At 39.6% G+C, this 19,528-nt stretch overlaps 1 protein-coding gene across 1 annotated transcript in view; it reads right to left on the minus strand.

Annotated features, from left to right (window-relative positions):
- Nucleotides 1-19,528, minus strand: part of LOC117804668 (copine-8) — a 150,617-nt gene that overhangs the window by 9,103 nt on the left and 121,986 nt on the right. The window contains exons 14-17 of the mRNA XM_034672966.1: nt 13,799-13,845; nt 7,822-8,003; nt 5,371-5,498; nt 2,568-2,670 (exon numbers count right to left, since the gene is read on the minus strand). Coding sequence (XP_034528857.1) covers nt 2,568-2,670; nt 5,371-5,498; nt 7,822-8,003; nt 13,799-13,845 — 460 coding nt within the window. The remainder of the gene's footprint in view (nt 1-2,567; nt 2,671-5,370; nt 5,499-7,821; nt 8,004-13,798; nt 13,846-19,528) is intronic.

A 19,528-nucleotide genomic window follows, 5' to 3' on the forward strand; every position in this document is an offset into this window, starting at 1 on the left:
TTAATGTTTTAATGTAAAGCACATTGAGTTCCCCTCGTGTATGAAATGCCCTATACAAATAAAGCTGCCTTGCCTTGCCTATGCATGTCTACCCATATAAGCTGTTAATAGCATGAATGTAAGCTTCATGTTTATATGTGTATATATGTTTATGCATTTGCCAACACATCTGATTTGTAGTACAAACAGAATGTGTCAGTCTGTGTGACAGTCTTTGATGTGTGCGTTTTGTATGTTACCCCCTGCTGTGCTGTGTGGGTTGAGGCATTGCATCAAATAACATTAGTGACAAGAAAATCCACAATATGGCCTTAGCTTATTTGCAGCTTAAATACAACAATATGTGTGTGTGTTTGTGTGTTGTAAATCCCCATCCGCCATTCACTGTTTTTAGGGTTCTTTTTTGCATTCTACACACTCTTGCCTCCCCTAGGACATGCAGCGAGTTGACAGTGATTGAGAGGATGGATGCAGGGTGAATAACATGCTGTCAAAAGTGAGGCCTGCACAGCAAAAGCTACAAAGAAAAAAATAAAATACAGGCTCCCCAGTCACGTTCTTTCTGTTGACACTGCGAGGAAGGATAATTAAGTAGAGGAAATAATAAAATGGAGTATAACTAAACCTTTTCCATCAAGGACCCTTTTATGCTGTATCTATTCTCTGAGACATCCACAAACTGTCACTGCTGTTTTTTATAATTATATTCATTTTGCTCTCAGTGGACGAAAGAAGGGATGATGGCAATTTCAGAGACATGTCAATATCATCAGTTCTCAGTAGGGATGCACCGAAATGACAATTCTTGACCGAAACCGAAAAACGAAAATGAGGAAACCAAGGCCAAAAACTGAAACATCATCAAACATCGTGGCTGAAGCTTTAGTTTCTGTGAGCATCAAAATAAAGTGGCTGAAGCTTTAGTTTCTGTGAGCATCAAAATAAAGTGGCTGAAGCTTTAGTTTCTGTGAGCATCAAAATAAAGTGGCTGAAGCTTTAGTTTCTGTGAGCATCAAAATAAAGTAGCTGAAGCTTTAGTTTCTGTGAGCATCAAAATAAAGTGGCTGAAGCTTTAGTTTCTGTGAGCATCAAAATAAAGTGGCCGAAGCTTTAGTTTCTGTGAGCATCAAAATAAAGTGGCTGAAGCTTTAGTTTCTGTGAGCATCAAAATAAAGTAGCTGAAGCTTTAGTTTTTGTGAGCATCAAAATAAAGTGGCTGAAGCTTTAGTTTCTGTGAGAATCAAATAAAGTGGCTGAAGCTTTAGTTTCTGTGAGCATCAATATAAAGTGGCAGAAGCTTTAGTTTTTGTGAGCATCAATATAAAGTGGCTGAAGCTTTAGTTTCTGTGAGCATCAATATTAAGTGGCCGAAGCTTTAGTTTCTGTGAGCATCAAAATAAAGTGGCTGAAGCTTTAGCTTCTGTGAGCATCAAAATAAAGTGGCCGAAGCTTTAGTTTCTGTGAGCATCAAAATAAAGTTGCTGAAGCTTTAGTTTCTGTGAGCATCAAAATAAAGTTGCTGAAGCTTTAGTTTCTGTGAGCATTAAAATAAAGTGGCTGAAGCTTTAGTTTTTGTGGGCATCAAAATAAAGTGGCTGAAGCTTTAGTTTCTGTGAGCATCAATATAAAGTGGCTGAAGCTTTAGTTTCTGTGAGCATCAATATAAAGTGGCTGAAGCTTTAGCTTCTGTGAGCATCAAAATAAAGTGGCTGAAGCTTCAGTTTCTGTTAGCATCAAAATAAAGTGGCTGAAGCTTTAGTTTCTGTGAGCGTCAAAATAAAGTGGCTGAAGCTTTAGTTTCTGTGAGCATCAAAATAAAGTGGCTGAAGCTTTAGTTTCTGTGAGCATAAAAATAAAGTGGCTGAAGCTTTAGTTTCTGTGAGCATAAAAATAAAGTGGCTGAAGCTTTAGTTTCTGTGAGCGTCAAAATAAAGTGGCTGAAGCTTTAGTTTCTGTGGGCATCAATATAAAGTGGCTGAAGCTTTAGTTTCTGTGGGCATGCCAAATCAATAGGCTACGGACATTTTCATATTGGATCCTCTCTGGCAATATTAGCAACGGCAGCTGAGCAGGCGAGTACAACTTTAAGTTACCAGTCGCTACAAAGAAGCTTAAACCATGAACGGCAGCATTCAGAGTTGAGATATTTGCCTTTTTTCTTTATAAAGGTGTGTGAACCGCAGAGCTCAGAGGCTCACAGTTCATGTTAAATCAACAGGGTCTTTGCGTCAGGGTCTTTTCTCACCCTGTCTGGATTCTATTTCCCATAACTACCTGCGAACCACACTTTAACCCTTACTTACTCAAAGCTTCATCCTGGCAGTGTTCACTCAACACCAAGTCAATTCTTTCTCAGCACATTGTCAGCCTTGGATCCCAGTCCAGTTACAATATATCATCTTTCTGGCAGTTCTAGCTTTTAAGTATTATTACAACTAACAATTTTTTAACATGCAATAAAACTTTCTCCACTTACAACATATTGAAAAAAAGAACACTCTTTCAACTTCCTGGTTTCTTTCTTATTTCTTGTTAGAGGTGCTAAGAGCCACAGTAGATGTCCTTACATTGACAATAGACTCCTTGGCTTGGGCCATGTCTGAGATGACACCATCTGTGATGATGAGAAGCACGAAATACTGGGAGCCATCTTTCACTGACGCTGCATACCTATGAACAAAACACACACAAGCTTCGATGTTATTATTATTATTATCACTGTTCCCAACTTCCTTTGTTGGGAACTTTGAGTCATTACTTGAGCACATTAGCAGCGTCATTCAAACTTCTTCTCAAATTAAAGGCATTGCAAATCTTTTGAAAAGGATTTTTCTCTTCGACTGGATGTCACTTACCTCCCACTCTTCATCTATCAAGTACTACTCTCTGTACATCTCCTTTTCTTTCAATTTCATAGATTCTCTGCTCGATTGTGCTTTCAATCTTTCCTGCTATGTTGAATAAGTCTTTACTGACTGTTACTGATTTTAGATACTGTGACATTAGCATCTTAGCTTTCCTCACCTTTCTGCCCCTTTCTGCTTTATGGTCCTCCTCCCAACTGGAATTAGCTGATATTTAATTGTTTCTTACTGCAGATGATCACAGCATAGCAGAAAGTGAATAATGGAAATGCAAGGGAAAGATAAGATGGTAAGAAAAGAGGAGGAGCAGTGAAGTGAAAGGTTGCTAAGCTGCAAGTGACAGTGAAGCAAGACAAAACAGAAAAAAGGGGAGGAAAAAAAGAAACATGAAGGTGTAACCTGGGGTTGTACCTTAAACAGGCTTAAAGTCTCCAATGGGAAATAGTGATGCAGAAATACACTGCATCTAAAACTAGCTGAAAAGGGGAAACTTGGGGAACAGCTAGTCTCTATGGGGCGCCATTTGTAAAGTTGTGCACACTGAAAATAACAGCAAAATTCTCCACATTTAGCTCCAAAATGTCATAATAGCGTAGTTTAGAATGTTAAAAGTAATTTTTTTTTATCACATTAAGCGATATTTGTGATCTTTACACTTTTCTTTTTTTTGTGAAAATGTATTTAAGTTAAAATCACTATTTAATCTAAATGCTAAATATAAATATAAATGTTAAATATAAAAGTTACATATCAAATATAAATGTTGGATGCTAAATCTAAATTTTAAAGTTCAAATCCAAATGTTAAATGTTGAATCTCAATGTTAAATGTTGCTCTGCAATCCTAAATATTTAGCTACTATATAAATTCAGACTGCTGCCTAGAGGAAGTACCAAAATAAGAGCTTCAGAAAGTGATACAGGTCTCCCAACCAGACTCTGTCAGTACTGAAAGGCTCTAGCCAGCCACTTTCATTTTGGTACTTCTGTGAGGCAGCAGTAGGAATTGCATATTAGCTAAATATTTAGGATCGCAGAGCAACATTTAACAATAATATTTAACATCTATATTTAAGAGCCAAAATTTTGATTTAGCAATTGACATTTATATTCATATTTAGCATTTGGATTTAACAGAGACTTTAACTTCAATATATTTATCACAACAATTTAATGTGAAAAAGATCACAAATATTGCTCTAAATGTGATTAAAAAAAGGTGACTTTTAAATATTCAGAGTAGGTTTTTTTTACGTTTTGGAGCTAAATGGGGTGAAATGTTGCCGTTATTTTCAGTACGCTCAACTTTACAAATGACGTCCCATAAGCCTCACAAGTTGTGAATAAACAAAATGCATTCCACAAAAAAGAAACTATTTGTTGTAGATTTTCTTGTTTTTGTAATCCATAACAAAATAAAACCATCATCATACAACACATATCTCAGTAAAAACACTTTCAAATAGTTCTTCCCTGGTTTACAAAATATATTTAACGTGGAGACTATGAGCATTATGGGTGGAAATAATACCCCGAACTGGATAAGTGGTAAAGATAATGGATGGATGGATGGATGGATGGATGGATGGATGGATGGATGGATGGATGGATGGATAATAGATTTAATTTCAAGCCTTGGTGAACTGTATTCCCCTGCTTTTCATGCAAAGTTTAACTAAGACTACTTCTTACAGCTTAGGCTCCAGTAGGTGAATGAGCCAATTTCCAAAAACACTGAATGTTTTTCACAATAAATAATGTATATTTTATTTTGGGCAAAGTAAAAAGATTCAAAGTTGTGCACTTCTGCACTAAAACAACTACATGTACGAGAGAAGTCTATAGAAGAAAAGACAGATATATTGAGGGAGCTTGATGGAAAAGACATGGAAACAGAAAAGGGAGACAGGAAGTCATGTGACATCAATGAAAAGAACCTGTCTCTGCACTGCTGCTTGTTGCATCATCTCCTCAGAGTGCTATTGCCTCTTTATGTAGAACAACACAATCAAGATTTGAACCAGTTATCTTCTTAATACAATCCTTAAGAGAGGTTTGACCTTTTGTCCAATCAAGCAGTTTACTACTGCCTGTTTTATTCTAAAACTGTGTCTAAATCATGTATGTGTGGCTTTGCTGCTGCATAAAGGATGTTCTCTCCCACAGAAACAACAGCAACATCATGTCAACTGTTAGGGACTTTTTATGTTTGTGTTTTTCTCTTTCCCTCGATCTCGTTAGCTACCTGGCAACACTTGCCACATAGAGCCAATTACAGTCATCCTGAGAACACATGCTAAGTGTCAGTGGGAGTGATACATACTCAGTGTTCTTTCACACTTACTCCAGGGATTTGATCTCATTATGCAAGCATCAATCACAGATACTCAAAACATGTGTTATTGATAGTATAATTAAACCTTTGCAAAGTGACATCAGTATATAAACACAGAACACTTGGGAATCATTTAACATAAACTTGGATTAATCAGGAATAGCATTTTTACCTGGCCACATGGTTAACGACTGGGGAAAAGTTAGTGGGTCCATAGAGCTGAACTGACTTCAGACTCTGGTAGTAGGCTTCCACCACTCCTTCAATACCTGCACAGTAAGGGTTCTGAGGGTTCCCATTCTACATTGAAGAGAGGGAACAGAAAAAAAGAGAAGAGGACAAGTTCAATCTTTCATAAGAAGAAAAAGATAGAAAAAATAAGCCTTCAAGGGAAACTTCAATATTCTTTTAAACAAGGCCGAATTCTGGGTTTTGGGTGCAAATTGCTTACAGAAAATGTGTTCTCCAATTGATCTGATCACCATTTACCTTTGAAAGGGTTGCAAAGCTGGAGATTTGTGCGACTTGCATTAAAGGTGCTAGTTTTGGTCAATGGGAGGCTCTAATTATTACTCCAAGTTTAACATTTTATAAAAGGAATACCGACAGAGATAGACTTTTTTCTTAAATATTGACTTTTACTTGTATAGCTCTTTTCTAGTCCACTCAAAGTGCTTGAAGACTACTCAGAGTGTTTCAGAGGCTGCTATAGTAAGGGACCATCAGTATTGTCTAATCTCATTCATATCATATCCATGTCACTGGGAGCAATTCAGTGTTCAGTGTCTTGCTCAAGACAAGCTGTGATCGAACGGCCAACCTTACCATTGAGGAACAACCGACTCTACCTACTGAGCCCAGCCGCTCCATAGTAAGAGACTTCTTATTTCCCCATGAACAGAACTGCCTCTCAAGGAGAAGTTCTGCTCTGAAATGTTCCAGTGAAGAGTTGCAAGAAGACAAAAGTTGGTCGAGGCAGATGTGTGTCTAACATGAGTCTGGTTCTGCTCAAGGTTTCTGACTGTTAAAAGGAAGTTTTTCCTTGCTGCTGTAACTAGCTAAATACTGCTAGGTGTAGTATGGGAGGTAGAACCTTCAGTTATCAGGCCCATCTCCTTTGGAATCATCTGCCAGTCAGGGTCCGGGAGGCAGACACCCTCTCTACTTTTAAGAGTAGGCTTCAAACTTTCCTTTTTGATAAAGCTTCTAGTTAGAGCTGGATCAGGCTTGGACCAGCTCTTAGTTATGCTGCTATAGGCTTAGACTGCTGGGGGAACTGACACACTGATACACTGGGATCCTGTCTCAACCCCCAATCACTTACTTTAACTCTCCCTGTCCCATTACAGTTACTAACCATACACCTTTTTGGAGTCCCTGAGCTCCATTGTCTCAAAGGATACTCTGAATCTCTGCCCTAGACGTCCTGCTGCTGTGAACATTCCAGACTCCAGCTGCTACGGACGTGCAGCACTCCAGCGGCAACAGCTACTATTACTTCTACTACTACTACTGCTACTACTACTACTACTATCTGTCTCATCACTATCATCTCTCTCTATTACTTATTCTCCTCTATCCCTCTTTCCAACACCAACTTGGTCGAGGCAGATGGCTGTCTGACATGAGTCTGGTTCTGCTCCTTGCTGCTGTAACTAGCTAAATACTGCAAGGTGCAATGCTCATGGTAGATTAAGATGATATAAGAATGAGTCCTGTCTTAAGACAGAGTGCGTCTTGAAATGGGTAAAAGGAGTTTTAGATACGCTGCTCCTGCAGCCTGGAACCTGTTGCAGGAGAGCCTGGGTTTGAGTGAGCTTGTCTCTTTAAATGTGTTTAAAGCTCCTGTGAGGAGTTTTTAAGTGGTCATGAAATGGACTGAAATTAACAGTGATGCCTTTTTATGACCTAGAAAAGCAATCAAGATTGTTAGAAAAGGAATTGATCATTTCTGTTTTGTTATTTTAAAGCCTGAAATCGCTGTGAGGGGGTAGGTGTCAGAGGAGGTGATTGACAGCGCATCAAAGAAAAACCCTTTTGTCTGCAGCAAATATTCTTAATGAGTGAAATAGTTGACTGTTAGTTGAAAGTGGGACGAGATAGCATAATTTACACATGTACAGGACAAAATAAGCAAGATTACTTAGTCCACAGGGGGGCGCCAAAGTCAACACAAACAGAAAGTTCCTCACAGGAGCTTTAAAAGCAGACTGAAGGCTCTTGAGGAAGATGCTTCAGTTTGTAGATGCTTTGATTGATGACTTTTGTTCTGAAACCCATGATGTGTTTTAATGTTTTAGAATTCTTTGTTGTTTGTCTGCAACTTTTCTGGAATGTGCTGCTGCTGATCTCGGCCAGGACACACTTGAATAAGAGATTTTTAATCTCAAGGTGGTTTTCTCCTGGTTAAATAAAATAAAAAATGAATTAATGACTTTAAAAAAAAAGAGGGGACTGGATCTTATCCTGTCTTGGTGTTGGGTCTCTGTTCATAATTTCACATAGAGTGGTCTAGACCTGCTCTGTTTGTAAAAGAGTCTTGAGATAACGTTTGTTGTGATTTGGTGCTATACAAATAAAGATTGATTGATTGATGGATTAAATGATTGATGATTGATCTTACCAAGGGAAACTCATGGGAGATCCGCCCATCTGGTGGTAGCTTGGCTCCAAAGCCAAGCGCTGGAAACATCTTATCACTGTCGTAGTCCTGGATGATTTCCCCTACAGCCTTTAGGGCCATGGTGTAGGCATTCAGCTGGTAGGGATTCATGTAGTGGAGTGAGGTGGGCTGGGCAGGGTTACCTGGTTGTGACAAAGGGAACACACAGAGGATGGTCCACAGTTAGGCAGTAGACTAGCACTGGGTCGCACCAGCAACCAGATATTACTGTACTCAATAATCTGCTCAATATCAAAGTATCGTTATATCAGCATACTGTATGTTGTAGTTTACAATTTCACAGCTGGATTTCTCTGTTGTTATTTAACACTATTAATTATCACCCTATCAAAATGCTTTGTCATATGTTAAAGACGTCTACGTTGCTGTTTGTTGATTGATCTTTTCCTCCTGCAGTGGTCAGACTTTATAATCAATAACAATAACCTCATCAAAACAGACTCAAGTGCAATATCTACTCCATATATTTATTAATGTACAATAATTACTCATCCCTCTCTTCTTACATGTGCAATCTTTTTTTTTTCTACCCATCTTCTCAGTTCTGTCCATTGTTTTTAACCTACGCTACAAGTCTGTGCACATTTTTAACTGCATCACTGGTTTTGTAAATATTTGTAAATGTACTTATTTAGTTGTGTATATATGTCGTAAGATATGTTTATTTTACTTCTTTAATTTTAACTGCTAATAACTTTTTAGTAATTGCTATTACTATCTTGTTTGCTTTATACCAGGGGTGTCAAACATGCGGTCAGCGGGCCAAAACCGGTCCGCCAGAGGTTGCAATCCGGCCCACAGAACGACTTTGCAAAGTGAAAAAATTACAGATTAGACATTAACTGCAAATTTTCAATAAAAGTAACTACTATTTTAAATTTGTCCTCTGAGGGTCGCATACAATCATAGTGCTGATGGAGCACACCTGAACAGCACTTTTTCCCAGGACTTTTTTCTCAAAGTGAGAAAATAGATGACTAGCTGTTTGCATAATCCGGTTGAGATTCATTTAGTCTTTTTAGAGCACTATAAGATGATCCACTAACTACTAACACTAGCACAACACCCCTGCATACAACACTGTCCAGCAAGCAAACAGTTCCTTTCGGAGCTGAGGGGTCCAGGATAGCCAACTTTACCTTCTTCATTATTAGAATCTCTCTGTTCTTTTGCAGTAAAAATGACACTCTGTGTCAGGTGAATTGAGAACTTGTTTGGTGTGTTTGCAGCAGGTTTCAGTGCTTAAAGAGTAAAATGTTCTGCCCCACTATGAGACTCATCATGGAGAACTGTTTTTGTAGAAAGATAGTTGATTACATTTCAGCACATACTTGTACTATTTTGCACTAAAACAAAGGGAAAAATGTAAAGTTGTCGTTATTTATAGGTTATTATGTTATGATTTTACTGGTCCGGCCCACTTCAGATCAACTTGGGCTGTGTGTGGCCCCTTAACTGGAATGAGTTTGACACCCCTGCTTTATACTGTTTATACTATGGCAGTTATGATCCACCATTAGCTTGTTTAGAGCCAATGAGGCATGGGAGTTAGCACTCAAACAAACACCCCATTAAGGAAAACGCTTTTCACTGACTGGCCAAACAGAATGAAAAAATCCTCTATCACAGTATTTGAGTTAGTTTGGACTTACAGTCTTCTAGTTAAGAATAACCTTATGTCTCCATGGTTCAACGAAACAATGACACAACTTAAGTTACAAACTAACTCATTTCAACATACGGTTTAGTGAGGACTTTCCACCCGAACCAAAAACACAATTTATGAAGCGCGACTGCAACCAGCCACAGACGGCATGTTCATAGCACTTTGGGCAGTCTTTGAGTAACTTGATTACTAAAAACTCCTCAAAAAAAGTTTTGAAATGTTAGTTTGCTGAATTACAGTGGGGTGCGAAAGTTTGGGCACCCTAAACAAAAATTGTTGTACAATTTATTTATTTATTGTATGTACAATAAACTCTGAAACAAAATCAGACCGGTGCAAAAGTTTGGGCACCCTTAAACTTTCTTATGTTTGAGCGTTGCTAGACAGCCTAAAATGACTTATTTCCACCATCTAAACATTGGAATTAGTTCACTGAATCTTCCACAACAAATTCACATGCAACAACAGATTTAAAGGTTAAATTGGAGCAACTGTTTCTTAACCCTCAGTCTCTAATGTGACTTGGCAACATGGGAACATCGAAACAGCTCTCAGATGACCTAAAATTGCAAATAATACGGAAGCATAACTCTGGAGAAGACTATAAGAAATTATCCCACAGGTTTCAGTTGTCTGAGTCAACTGTGAGGAACATCATAAGGAAATGGAAAGCTACTGGCACTGTGGATGTGAAGAAAAGATGTGGCAGACCAAGGAAAATAACAGCAAGGCAAGAGCGAAAGATGGTCAGAAAACTTTGCAAGGACCCACAAACAACCACCAAAGAACTCCAGGAAGATCTTGCTGCTGATGCTGTCATGGTGCATCGCTCCACAATCAGACAAAGATTGCATGAGAAGGAGCTTTATGGAAGGGTCACAAACACGCTCGTCTGACATATGCCAAAACACACGTGGATAAACCAGAGTCATTCTGGAATAAAGTGCTCTGGACAGATGAAACAAAGATGGAGTTGTATGGGCACAACCACAGGCGCTACACATGGTGCAAGAAGAACACGGCATACCAGGAGAAGAACATGCTCCCTACTGTAAAGTTTGGAGGAGGGTCTGTTATGCTTTGGGGTTGTAAGGCCGGTACAGGCATTGGAAACCTTGTTAAGGTGGAAGGTCGCATGGATTCGGCCCAATATCAACAGATTCTAGAGGCAAATGTCCAAGACTCTGTCAAGAAGCTGAAGCTAAGGCGGGGTTGGGTATTCCAATACAACAATGATCCTAAACATTCTTCCAAATCGACAAAGGATTACTTAAAGAAAGAAAAAAACAACATTCTACAATGGCCATCACAATCCCCAGATTTTAACATTATAGAGAATTTGTGGTATGACCTGAAGCGTGCTGTCCATGTCAGGAGGCCCTCCAATCTCACAGAGTTGGAGGCCTTTTGTAAGGAGGAGTGGTCAAAAATCCCCCCAGCCAGGATCCAGGGACTTATCCAGAGTTATAAGAAACGTTTACAGGCAGTTATATCAGCAAAGGGGGTGCTACTAAGTATTGAAGTCACTGAAGGGATCGGGTGCCCAAACTTTTGCACCGGTCTGATTTTGTCTCAGAGTTTATTGTACATCCTGATTTAACTCAATAAATACGTTTTCATGCTGAAAATGTCTGTATGTCTGTCAGTTACTAGATGTGTGAGAAGCAAGCTGCCACACTGAAGGAAATAGAAAATACAGATGAAAACAACAATTCTTGTTTAGGGTGCCCAAACTTTCGCACCCCACTGTATCTCTCCCCTTTAATGATACCATTTGGTGTTGTTTTTCATATCGTTGAAAAGCCTGATTAGTCACCTTTACAACAAGGTAAATCCTCCTGTACACAAGGCCATCCACAACCTCGCCCCCCTGTATCTGTCTGATCTCCTCCACATTGTCACCCCCTCTTGCTCCCTCAGGTCTTCCTCCTCCCTCCACCTCTCTGTGCCCCCTGCCCGTCTCAGCAGCATGGGGAGCAGAGCTTTCAGTCGCTCTGCTCCCCAACTCTGGAACTCACTCCCACCAGACATCAGAAATATTGACTCTCTACCCCTCTTCAAATCAAAACTCAAAACCCATCTGTTTCAGTCCGCATTCTCTGTTTAATTTCCACTGCTTCTTTTTTTTAACTTGGTGTTACTTTGCTTGTTGTTTTTATTTCTTTTATCGTGTTAGTTTATTTTATTGTGTTTTAATCCTTCTGTAAAGTAGCCTTGAGTGTTAAGAAAGGCGCTTTTAAATAAAATGTATTTATTATTATTATTATTATTATTATTAAGGATTGTGCATTCTTGGAATGAGCAACACAGCTGAACATGTGGGTAGCGCCCCAAAAAAATGTGCCAAAAATTTTAATCCCCTGCAATATTTTCCTGCTGTTATGATATTATTCCAAGACCTGTAGTTCAGTGGTTTAAAAAACTAACTATTCTATACCCCAGATTATGGCATTCGTTTTGCTGTTCAAGCAGCTTTTTCATAAACAAAGAAATTCATTTCAGTTGTTTTTGATTGGGTTATTTTAGTGGGAGCAAGAAAGTTCATGTACTCCTCAACCTCGGTGATCAACAAATTAAATTTGGCTGTAATGCTTATATTGACTTCAACACTAAGGGCCTGATCTACGACTGCGTGCGCAAATGATAACAAGTGCAAAAGTGGAACGGACCGCCCTTTAATGAGGATTTCGCGTGTGCTATCGGCTGTCCCCATGGATAGTTTTTGAGAGCAGAGTGACTATAAACGAAAAATGAAGTTTGAAGCCATGGAGTTGGAGGTTTTAGAGAGGACGCAAATAAACACATCAGTGAACTCCAGCAGAGACATCTCAACGTTTTGGGAGGCCTGTGAAACGATGAATGCTCTGAGAAAAAACAGAAGATCTGCCGATGAAATAAATAGAGGATGAAGAACATTTAATTAGTTCAAAAGTCTGCCAGTCTTGCTCTAGCTACTCAATTGGGAAGTCAATCGCAGTTTTGAAACAACCAGGACCAGACAAGTTAGGCGGCACTTGGATGAAGACAGTCGCCTCACTGGCGCAGAGAGCAACTTTCAGGTGAACGTTTTTAATGCCTGTCTTGGTATCATCATCCAGCAACTGCCCCAAAGATTCACAGACAAAGCAAAAGTCTGTTAGGGATCTGGCAAAAATGCTCATTGTCAACCACCCAGCAGTGAGGTTTGCGCCCTCCTGTTATTTTTTACTCTTCCGGTCACTTCCAGCACAACTTCTGAGCGCTCATTCTCCAAGTTAAACTAATTAAAAACCCCTTGATGAGCGCGGTGGGACAGGAGAGACTGAGTATACTTGCCACGTTGTCCATTGAGAATGACAGAGCAAAGAAAATGGACATACAGTGCATCGTGGACAAGTCCGCGGAACTTAAGGCGCCTTCAAACATTGGTGAGTAGGCCGAGTACTTCATATTGATTTTTGTTTGTATGTGAGCATGTGGGCCGCTGTGCCAATTTGACTAAACTTTATAGCTGTTGATACAGTGACCTACTGTGCTTTTATTAGTTGAAAAAGTTAAAGTGGGTGTCAGAATGAAGCGGTCTCTATCCATGGTGCTGAACTGCTTTAAATGTGTGTTTATTAATTTTTTATTACAAGAAAATGCAGTGTTGCAAGATTTACAGTCTATGGTTGCAAGGAGTTTCTCCATAGGAGATATGGCATGGCTCCATTTTGTGACTGCCATGTGTGTGTAACGCTGTGCCAGTTTGCACCTGCTTTTCAAACGTGCTAAATATAGACGCAAAAACACCGCCCGCGATCTATCTGCTTCAGGTTTGATGGATCACATTGCGTGTGCTAAATGATTACATTATTACAGTATTTTGTGCATTCTGATGATCTACATGTATTCTGCATATTCATGAAGGCAAACACGCTAAATGGATAGCGAGTGCTATTTTGCTCATTTGAAAGACGCAATCCTCGGTGCTCCCGGTTAGTACGTCAGCTTTGCGTGCGCTATCAAGTTTGCACATGTTTTTATACAAGCAAGATATCGGGCCCTAAGAGGGATAGGTGGATAATGCAGGGCCATCATAGCATGTTAGTACACTTAGCATTAGCTGCCAGATGTGATTGAGAGCGCTATTAGGGAACACTTGATTCCCCATTCCCATATATTTCAATGAAGGCATTTAGCACGATACGTATCTCTCTGTGGGTCTCCAAGCACATGTGCCCATTGAAAGTGTGTGTATGTGTTTTTTATGTCTTTCTATAAAAATCTCACCATTTGAAGCTGTGAAATCGATGGCCACGGTGAAGTTAAGCTGGGTCCTGAGAAGACAAAAGCAGAAAGATGGTACATTAATCAACAATCCCCAAATAATCATTCTTTATCTCTAATGACAACAAAGGACCTGTAGAGATGAACAAGTTATAGTGATTTTAAATGTTTTTTTTAAAAAGTGGTGGGTTAAACATGGCATTATTCAAAGGACAGAAGAAATTTTCAAAAAAATAAGCTAATGTCTTCATAACATCCACACATGGAAAGGTTGCACCTCACTTTTGCTCTGAATAGCAATTTCAATCTGACTGAACTGGAGCTGTTTTGTAAAGAAGAATGGGCAGAATATGTTGGCTCTACATGCACAAAGTTGGTAGAGACAAAACCCAAAAGACTTGGAGCTGTAACTGAAGCGAAAGGTGGTTCATCAAAGTATTGACTCAGGGGGATGAATGCATATGCACGCCACACTTTTCAGATTTCTATTTGTAAAAAATCTTTAACACCATGTATCATTTTCCTTGCACTCCACAACTCAGAGCTACTTTGTGTTGGTCTATCACATAAAATCCTAATAAAATAGATTTAAATTTGTGCTTGTAGCGTGACAAAATGTGTAAAAGTTCAAGGGGGTGAATACTTCTGCAAGGCACTGTATGAACAAGTGGGTGATACGCACTCGCTCCACACTCTTTGAAGATCCTCAGAGAGGGACAGAGAGAGAAGCTATCTAAAGGGCTAAGATGCTTTGTGAATAAATCATCTACTTAGTGGATCTAGTCTTAACTGCAAGAGGTCATTCTTAGAAAATGTCATAATTCTGAAAATTATCTTCACTTCTGAGAAATTATGTCACAAGGAGCAGGTCTGTGAATACAGCCCCTGGACTTAAGTCTGATGTTATGCAAAAATTGCAAGTGTTGCCTAATAATGTCAGTCATCCTAAATGTGGGTATTATGTTGAAAGTAGGGTGTGACTTTGATGCTTGTCTGAAAATCCTGCCCAGTATGTTAAACACAGCAGTCTTTCCAGCAGAAACACAGGTATCAGATCAAATCAATAAAATAGACTTCTGATCGTCTGAATGCTAAGGTTATCTTTGTATTTGTATGAAGTGAAGGCATCCAATTAACTACAGCTAGTACTGCTGAAATTAAAATCTCTTCCTCGGCGTCTCAACTTTGTTCATGAAATTGTAGTACAAGTTTTTTCTCAACGTTTCAGCTATATAAACGAAATGTATTTCAACTTTATTCTTCAAACTGTGCCTTTATTCTTAACATTCCAAACATTTTATCCAAGTTCTTTGTGGTTTGGAAGACTAGGTTTTCCTGTATTTGCATGATTAGCAAGCTTTGTCTACCTGTCAATTTAAAAAAATTGTAGTATCAAACATTTACTTTCACTTATTTTTTTATGAACTTTAAAGGTGACATATCACGCTTTTTTCATCAATATATATTGGTCTAAGAGGTCCCCAAAACATGTCTTTAAAGTTTATGCTCAAAAAAACACTTTGAAATCAGATTTTGGTCTGCCTGAAAAGCCCTCTTCTTCATTCCTCCTCAGAACACTCTGTTTTCTCTCTGACCACGCCCCCTCAGGAAGTGGATATGCCTCGGCTGTCCAGCACGTTGATCTAATGTTCACATGTTGGCTGAATATACACGGCTGCTCACAGATCACGTTACTTCAACCCTCTGAATCTGATCCAGAATCTGATCCTGACGGAGAGGCGCCTGTAGCAGGACCTTTCTGAAGGATTGGTCACAGATTTAGTGTTTCTTGTTGTTTTATTTATCAGTATGTAGACGTGTGTCTTGGTACACAGCTACGAACATGTAGCTATGTGGCTATGCTAAGTAGCGCTAGCACTTATCCATGATAAATAAAAATCATCCACTAGATCTTCAAATCTGCAGACGTGGGGAGTAAAACCGACCTTTGTGTTTATTAAGACAGCCTACAACTAGCATGCCTCCCTCCTAAGCTCCTTGTTAGCACACATGTGTGCAGGTAATGAAAAACGGAGGAGGGATTCAGTATTATTTTATACAGTCTATGGGCTGAACAAGCTCCGAGCTCTGACTCCGTGACAGACCGGATATTGTTGTGACGTAACAAAAACACTGAAGTCTGAAACGGCTCGTTTCACACACATTTACAGAAAGGTGGAGAAATCAGAACAGGGGCAGAATGGATTCTTTTCATTCGCGGGGGGTTTGTAGACATGCCAGGGAAACATATTTCAGGTAGAGAACCATTAAAAAGTCCATTTTGCATGATATGTCACCTTTAAAACATGCATAGAAATTCATGTTGTCTGTACTAGAGCTAAGCGGTATTGAAAACAATGTTATCATGAAACAATTTTTCATCTCAGTCGATATTGATAATTATCATCCCAAATATGAAAGTATTATTCAATTTAAATTTAAATGCAGATTTTTGCTCCTGAGTAAAAGTTGAAGAAACCAGACAGTTTGTTAGTTTGCATCTGGATTTAGTTCTCTGATAAACTTCTTGAATCCATAACTTTTGACAGTGCTAACAGGAAGCAGGTATTTTGTGTAAGATGAGATTTTTGTAAAGTTTTAGTTCATAGTGGAGTGGATACATCACCGTTATTCAGTGTTCAGTTGTACTGTGTATCAGAGTTAATAGTTAAAGTAGAGTCAGCACAGTGTCAGACTAACGACTCTGCTTTGAGCTGCTAGGTGTTTAGTTTTCTTCGGTGTCACCGTCGCTTGTTTCAGCTGCGCTATCCCATCTGGAGCAGCAGGGGAGCTACACATGGATTCTTTTCATCCACTATAGCTCTGCTTTTAACACCATCCTCCCTCACAGACTGGTGTCCAAACTCAAGGACATGGGACTTCCACACTCCGTCTGTCTTTGGATTAAGAACTTCTTGTCCGATCGTCCACAGAGGGTTAGAGTGGGACTCCACACCTCCACAGCCCTCAGCCTCAGCACTGGCTCCCCACAGGGCTGTGTGCTGAGTCCCCTGCTCTACAGCCTCTACACCCATGACTGCGCCCCCACCAACCACAGCAACACCATCATCAAATTTGCAGATGACACAACAGTAGTGGGGCTCATCTCTGGGGGGATGAGTCCGCCTACAGAGTGGAGGAGCAGTTGACAGGAGCTCATTTAGGACTTCAAGAGAAAGACATCCAGCCCTTATTCATAGGGTATCAGACTTCTGCTTTACTGGTAGTCCACATCACGGAGGACCTGACCTGGAGCACTAACACAACTGAAGTGGTGAAGAAGGCCCAGCAGAGACTTTATTTCCTGAGAGTTCTCAGGAAGAACAACATCCCTCAGAAGCTGCTGGTGTCCTTCTATCACTGCTCGATAGAGAGCATCTGGACCTTCTGTCTCTGTGTGTGGTTCTCCAGCTGCACAGTGGCGCAAAGGAAAGCGCTCCAGGGGGGCATAAAGGTGGCTCAGAAGGTCATCGGCTGCCCTCTCCCCCCTCCTTGGAAGAACTTCACAATTCCCGCTGCCTCAGGAGAGCCCAAAACATAGTTCAGGACTCATCGCACCCTGGTTTAAACTGCTGCCATCAGGCAGGAGGTACAGGTGCATGACATCTCTGACAAATAGACTAAAAAACTGTTTCTACTGCACAGCCACCAACGTACTGAACACTGCTAAAACATCAATTCAATACTGTGATCTATATCTTACCTAAGGGATTGTGCGATGACTGTCCAATGTAGATGTATGTGTGGGTTTGTCTGTCTTGTGGGTTTCTGTGTTCTTAGCACATGTTTTTATTTTTTGTATTATGTTTTTGCACTGGAATAAGATTGCACTTCATTTTGTTGTACTTGTGACAATGAAGATATTCTATTCTATTCTTGCCTACCTCTTACCCTGCGAATTGATTGGCTCTTAAATTCTTCTGTAATGTAATCCAAGTAGTGTTTAAGGAACATTAGCGCCCCCTACCTTTCCAGTGGTTGAGGGGAGTAATTATCGGCATAAATATATCAATTTGATCGCACATTTGTTGTATTTATATTGAGAAAAATGATGTCACGATAATTATCGTTATGAATTATCGCTCAGCCCTAGTCTGTACCTACTTGAATGACAAGGACTAAATGGTAAAAGCTTATCATATACCTGTTATTGTTGGATAATAAAAAGCTGCTCACAGTTGATTAAAAAATTTAATGGAAGGCTCATCCAACCATTTAGTTTTGTACTTAAATGCTAAGGCGGGTCTTTCCTCTCCATGATAAAATCATCAAGCAAATTCCAGTGAAATTGCTTTTCAAGGCAGACAGCTGCAAGGACAAGGGGAGCAGAGGAAGGAGATTTGAGTGAGTTCTGGTCCAGTTCCCTACAAGCAGCCTAAATTATGCATGCTCTCTGTCTCTCCTACTAAAGCCCTCTCTGTCACGCACACCCAAAGTTTGAGTGAAGAACTCCAGTTCTGTGAGTGGGAAAGTACATCATGAGAAACAAGGTGAATTGGGGGGCGGAGAATAAAACATCACCAAACACAAGAAATGAAAGTAAAGGGAAAAGTGCTTGATCAAAAACGCCATTCTGGGATGTCAGCCAAGTAATGACAAAGTCAAACTTCATCAGCAATATGAAAGGCTTTCAAGCCAATCTCAACAAAAGCAGGAGCTGGCAACTGAATATATCAAAACAGTGAGAATTGGCTGCATTCTTTTGTTATAATAGCTGAGTCACTGGTATTGATCAACATCATTGACCCTGCTCAGTTTTACTTTTAGTTGTGCATTAAGACTGTAAAATGTGTTGGTGGTGTGAGTAGGAAACTGTGAAAGGCTGTTAAAAAGTTGATGTTTACAAAGTAAAAATTTCAACCAAATTGTGTTCACTTTTAAAAGTGGATTTTTTTTACCATCACTTATTTTGTTTCTGCCTGTTAAAATAAGTTTTTCCTTGCTGCTGTAACTAGCTAAATACTGTGAGTTGCTCTGCTCATGGTGGATTAAGATGAGATAAGATAAGTCCTGTTGTAAGAGGGGACTGGATCTTATCCTGTCTTGGTGTTGGGTCTCTGTTCATAATTTGACATAGAGTGGTCTAGACCTGCTCTGTTTGTAAAAGCGTCTTGAGATAAGGTTTGTTGTGATTTGGTGCTATATAAATAAAGACTGATTGATTGATGATTTGGCTATTTTTGATAATCACTGATTGTTTGGTGGCTTGTTAACCCCCAAAGGAAAAAAAATATTTGTGTTAATATCATGTTTGCTTGTCGAGCCTGTGAGCTCGCACCGTGAGAGTTTCAGGCATAGAAAGGCTCAAAGTGTTCCAATCAAAACCACTTCTGTCCTTATGGCAGGCTAAAGTGTGTTGTTTGACATCCTAGAATTACAAATATTGAATAGGGAGTAGACAGTGGTCTGTACCTACGTGATGAGAAATGGGACTTTTCCTGTGCCAGTATGGAATAGGTAGGGTCTGTTTACACTATAATGAGGTGTGTATGTAAGGGAACAATGTACACAAAATATAGGTAAGCTTGCAAACCATATCTGTATGTCGTAGTTGGTCCTTTTTGGGGGTTAATGTCTTGTACTCTTACAGCTGATGCAAAAATAACAAAATAAAAGCAGCAAAACAAACTACAATAGCTCAAGAATTCACAAAACAGCTAACTGTCTTTGAATAAATAACTAATATTTCAATGCTGAAGAAAAAGTCCCAACCCCTCGCAAAGAAAGGCTATC

Source organism: Notolabrus celidotus, chromosome 21 (assembly GCF_009762535.1).
Source record: "Notolabrus celidotus isolate fNotCel1 chromosome 21, fNotCel1.pri, whole genome shotgun sequence".
NCBI classification, from domain to species: Eukaryota; Metazoa; Chordata; class Actinopteri; order Labriformes; family Labridae; genus Notolabrus; species Notolabrus celidotus.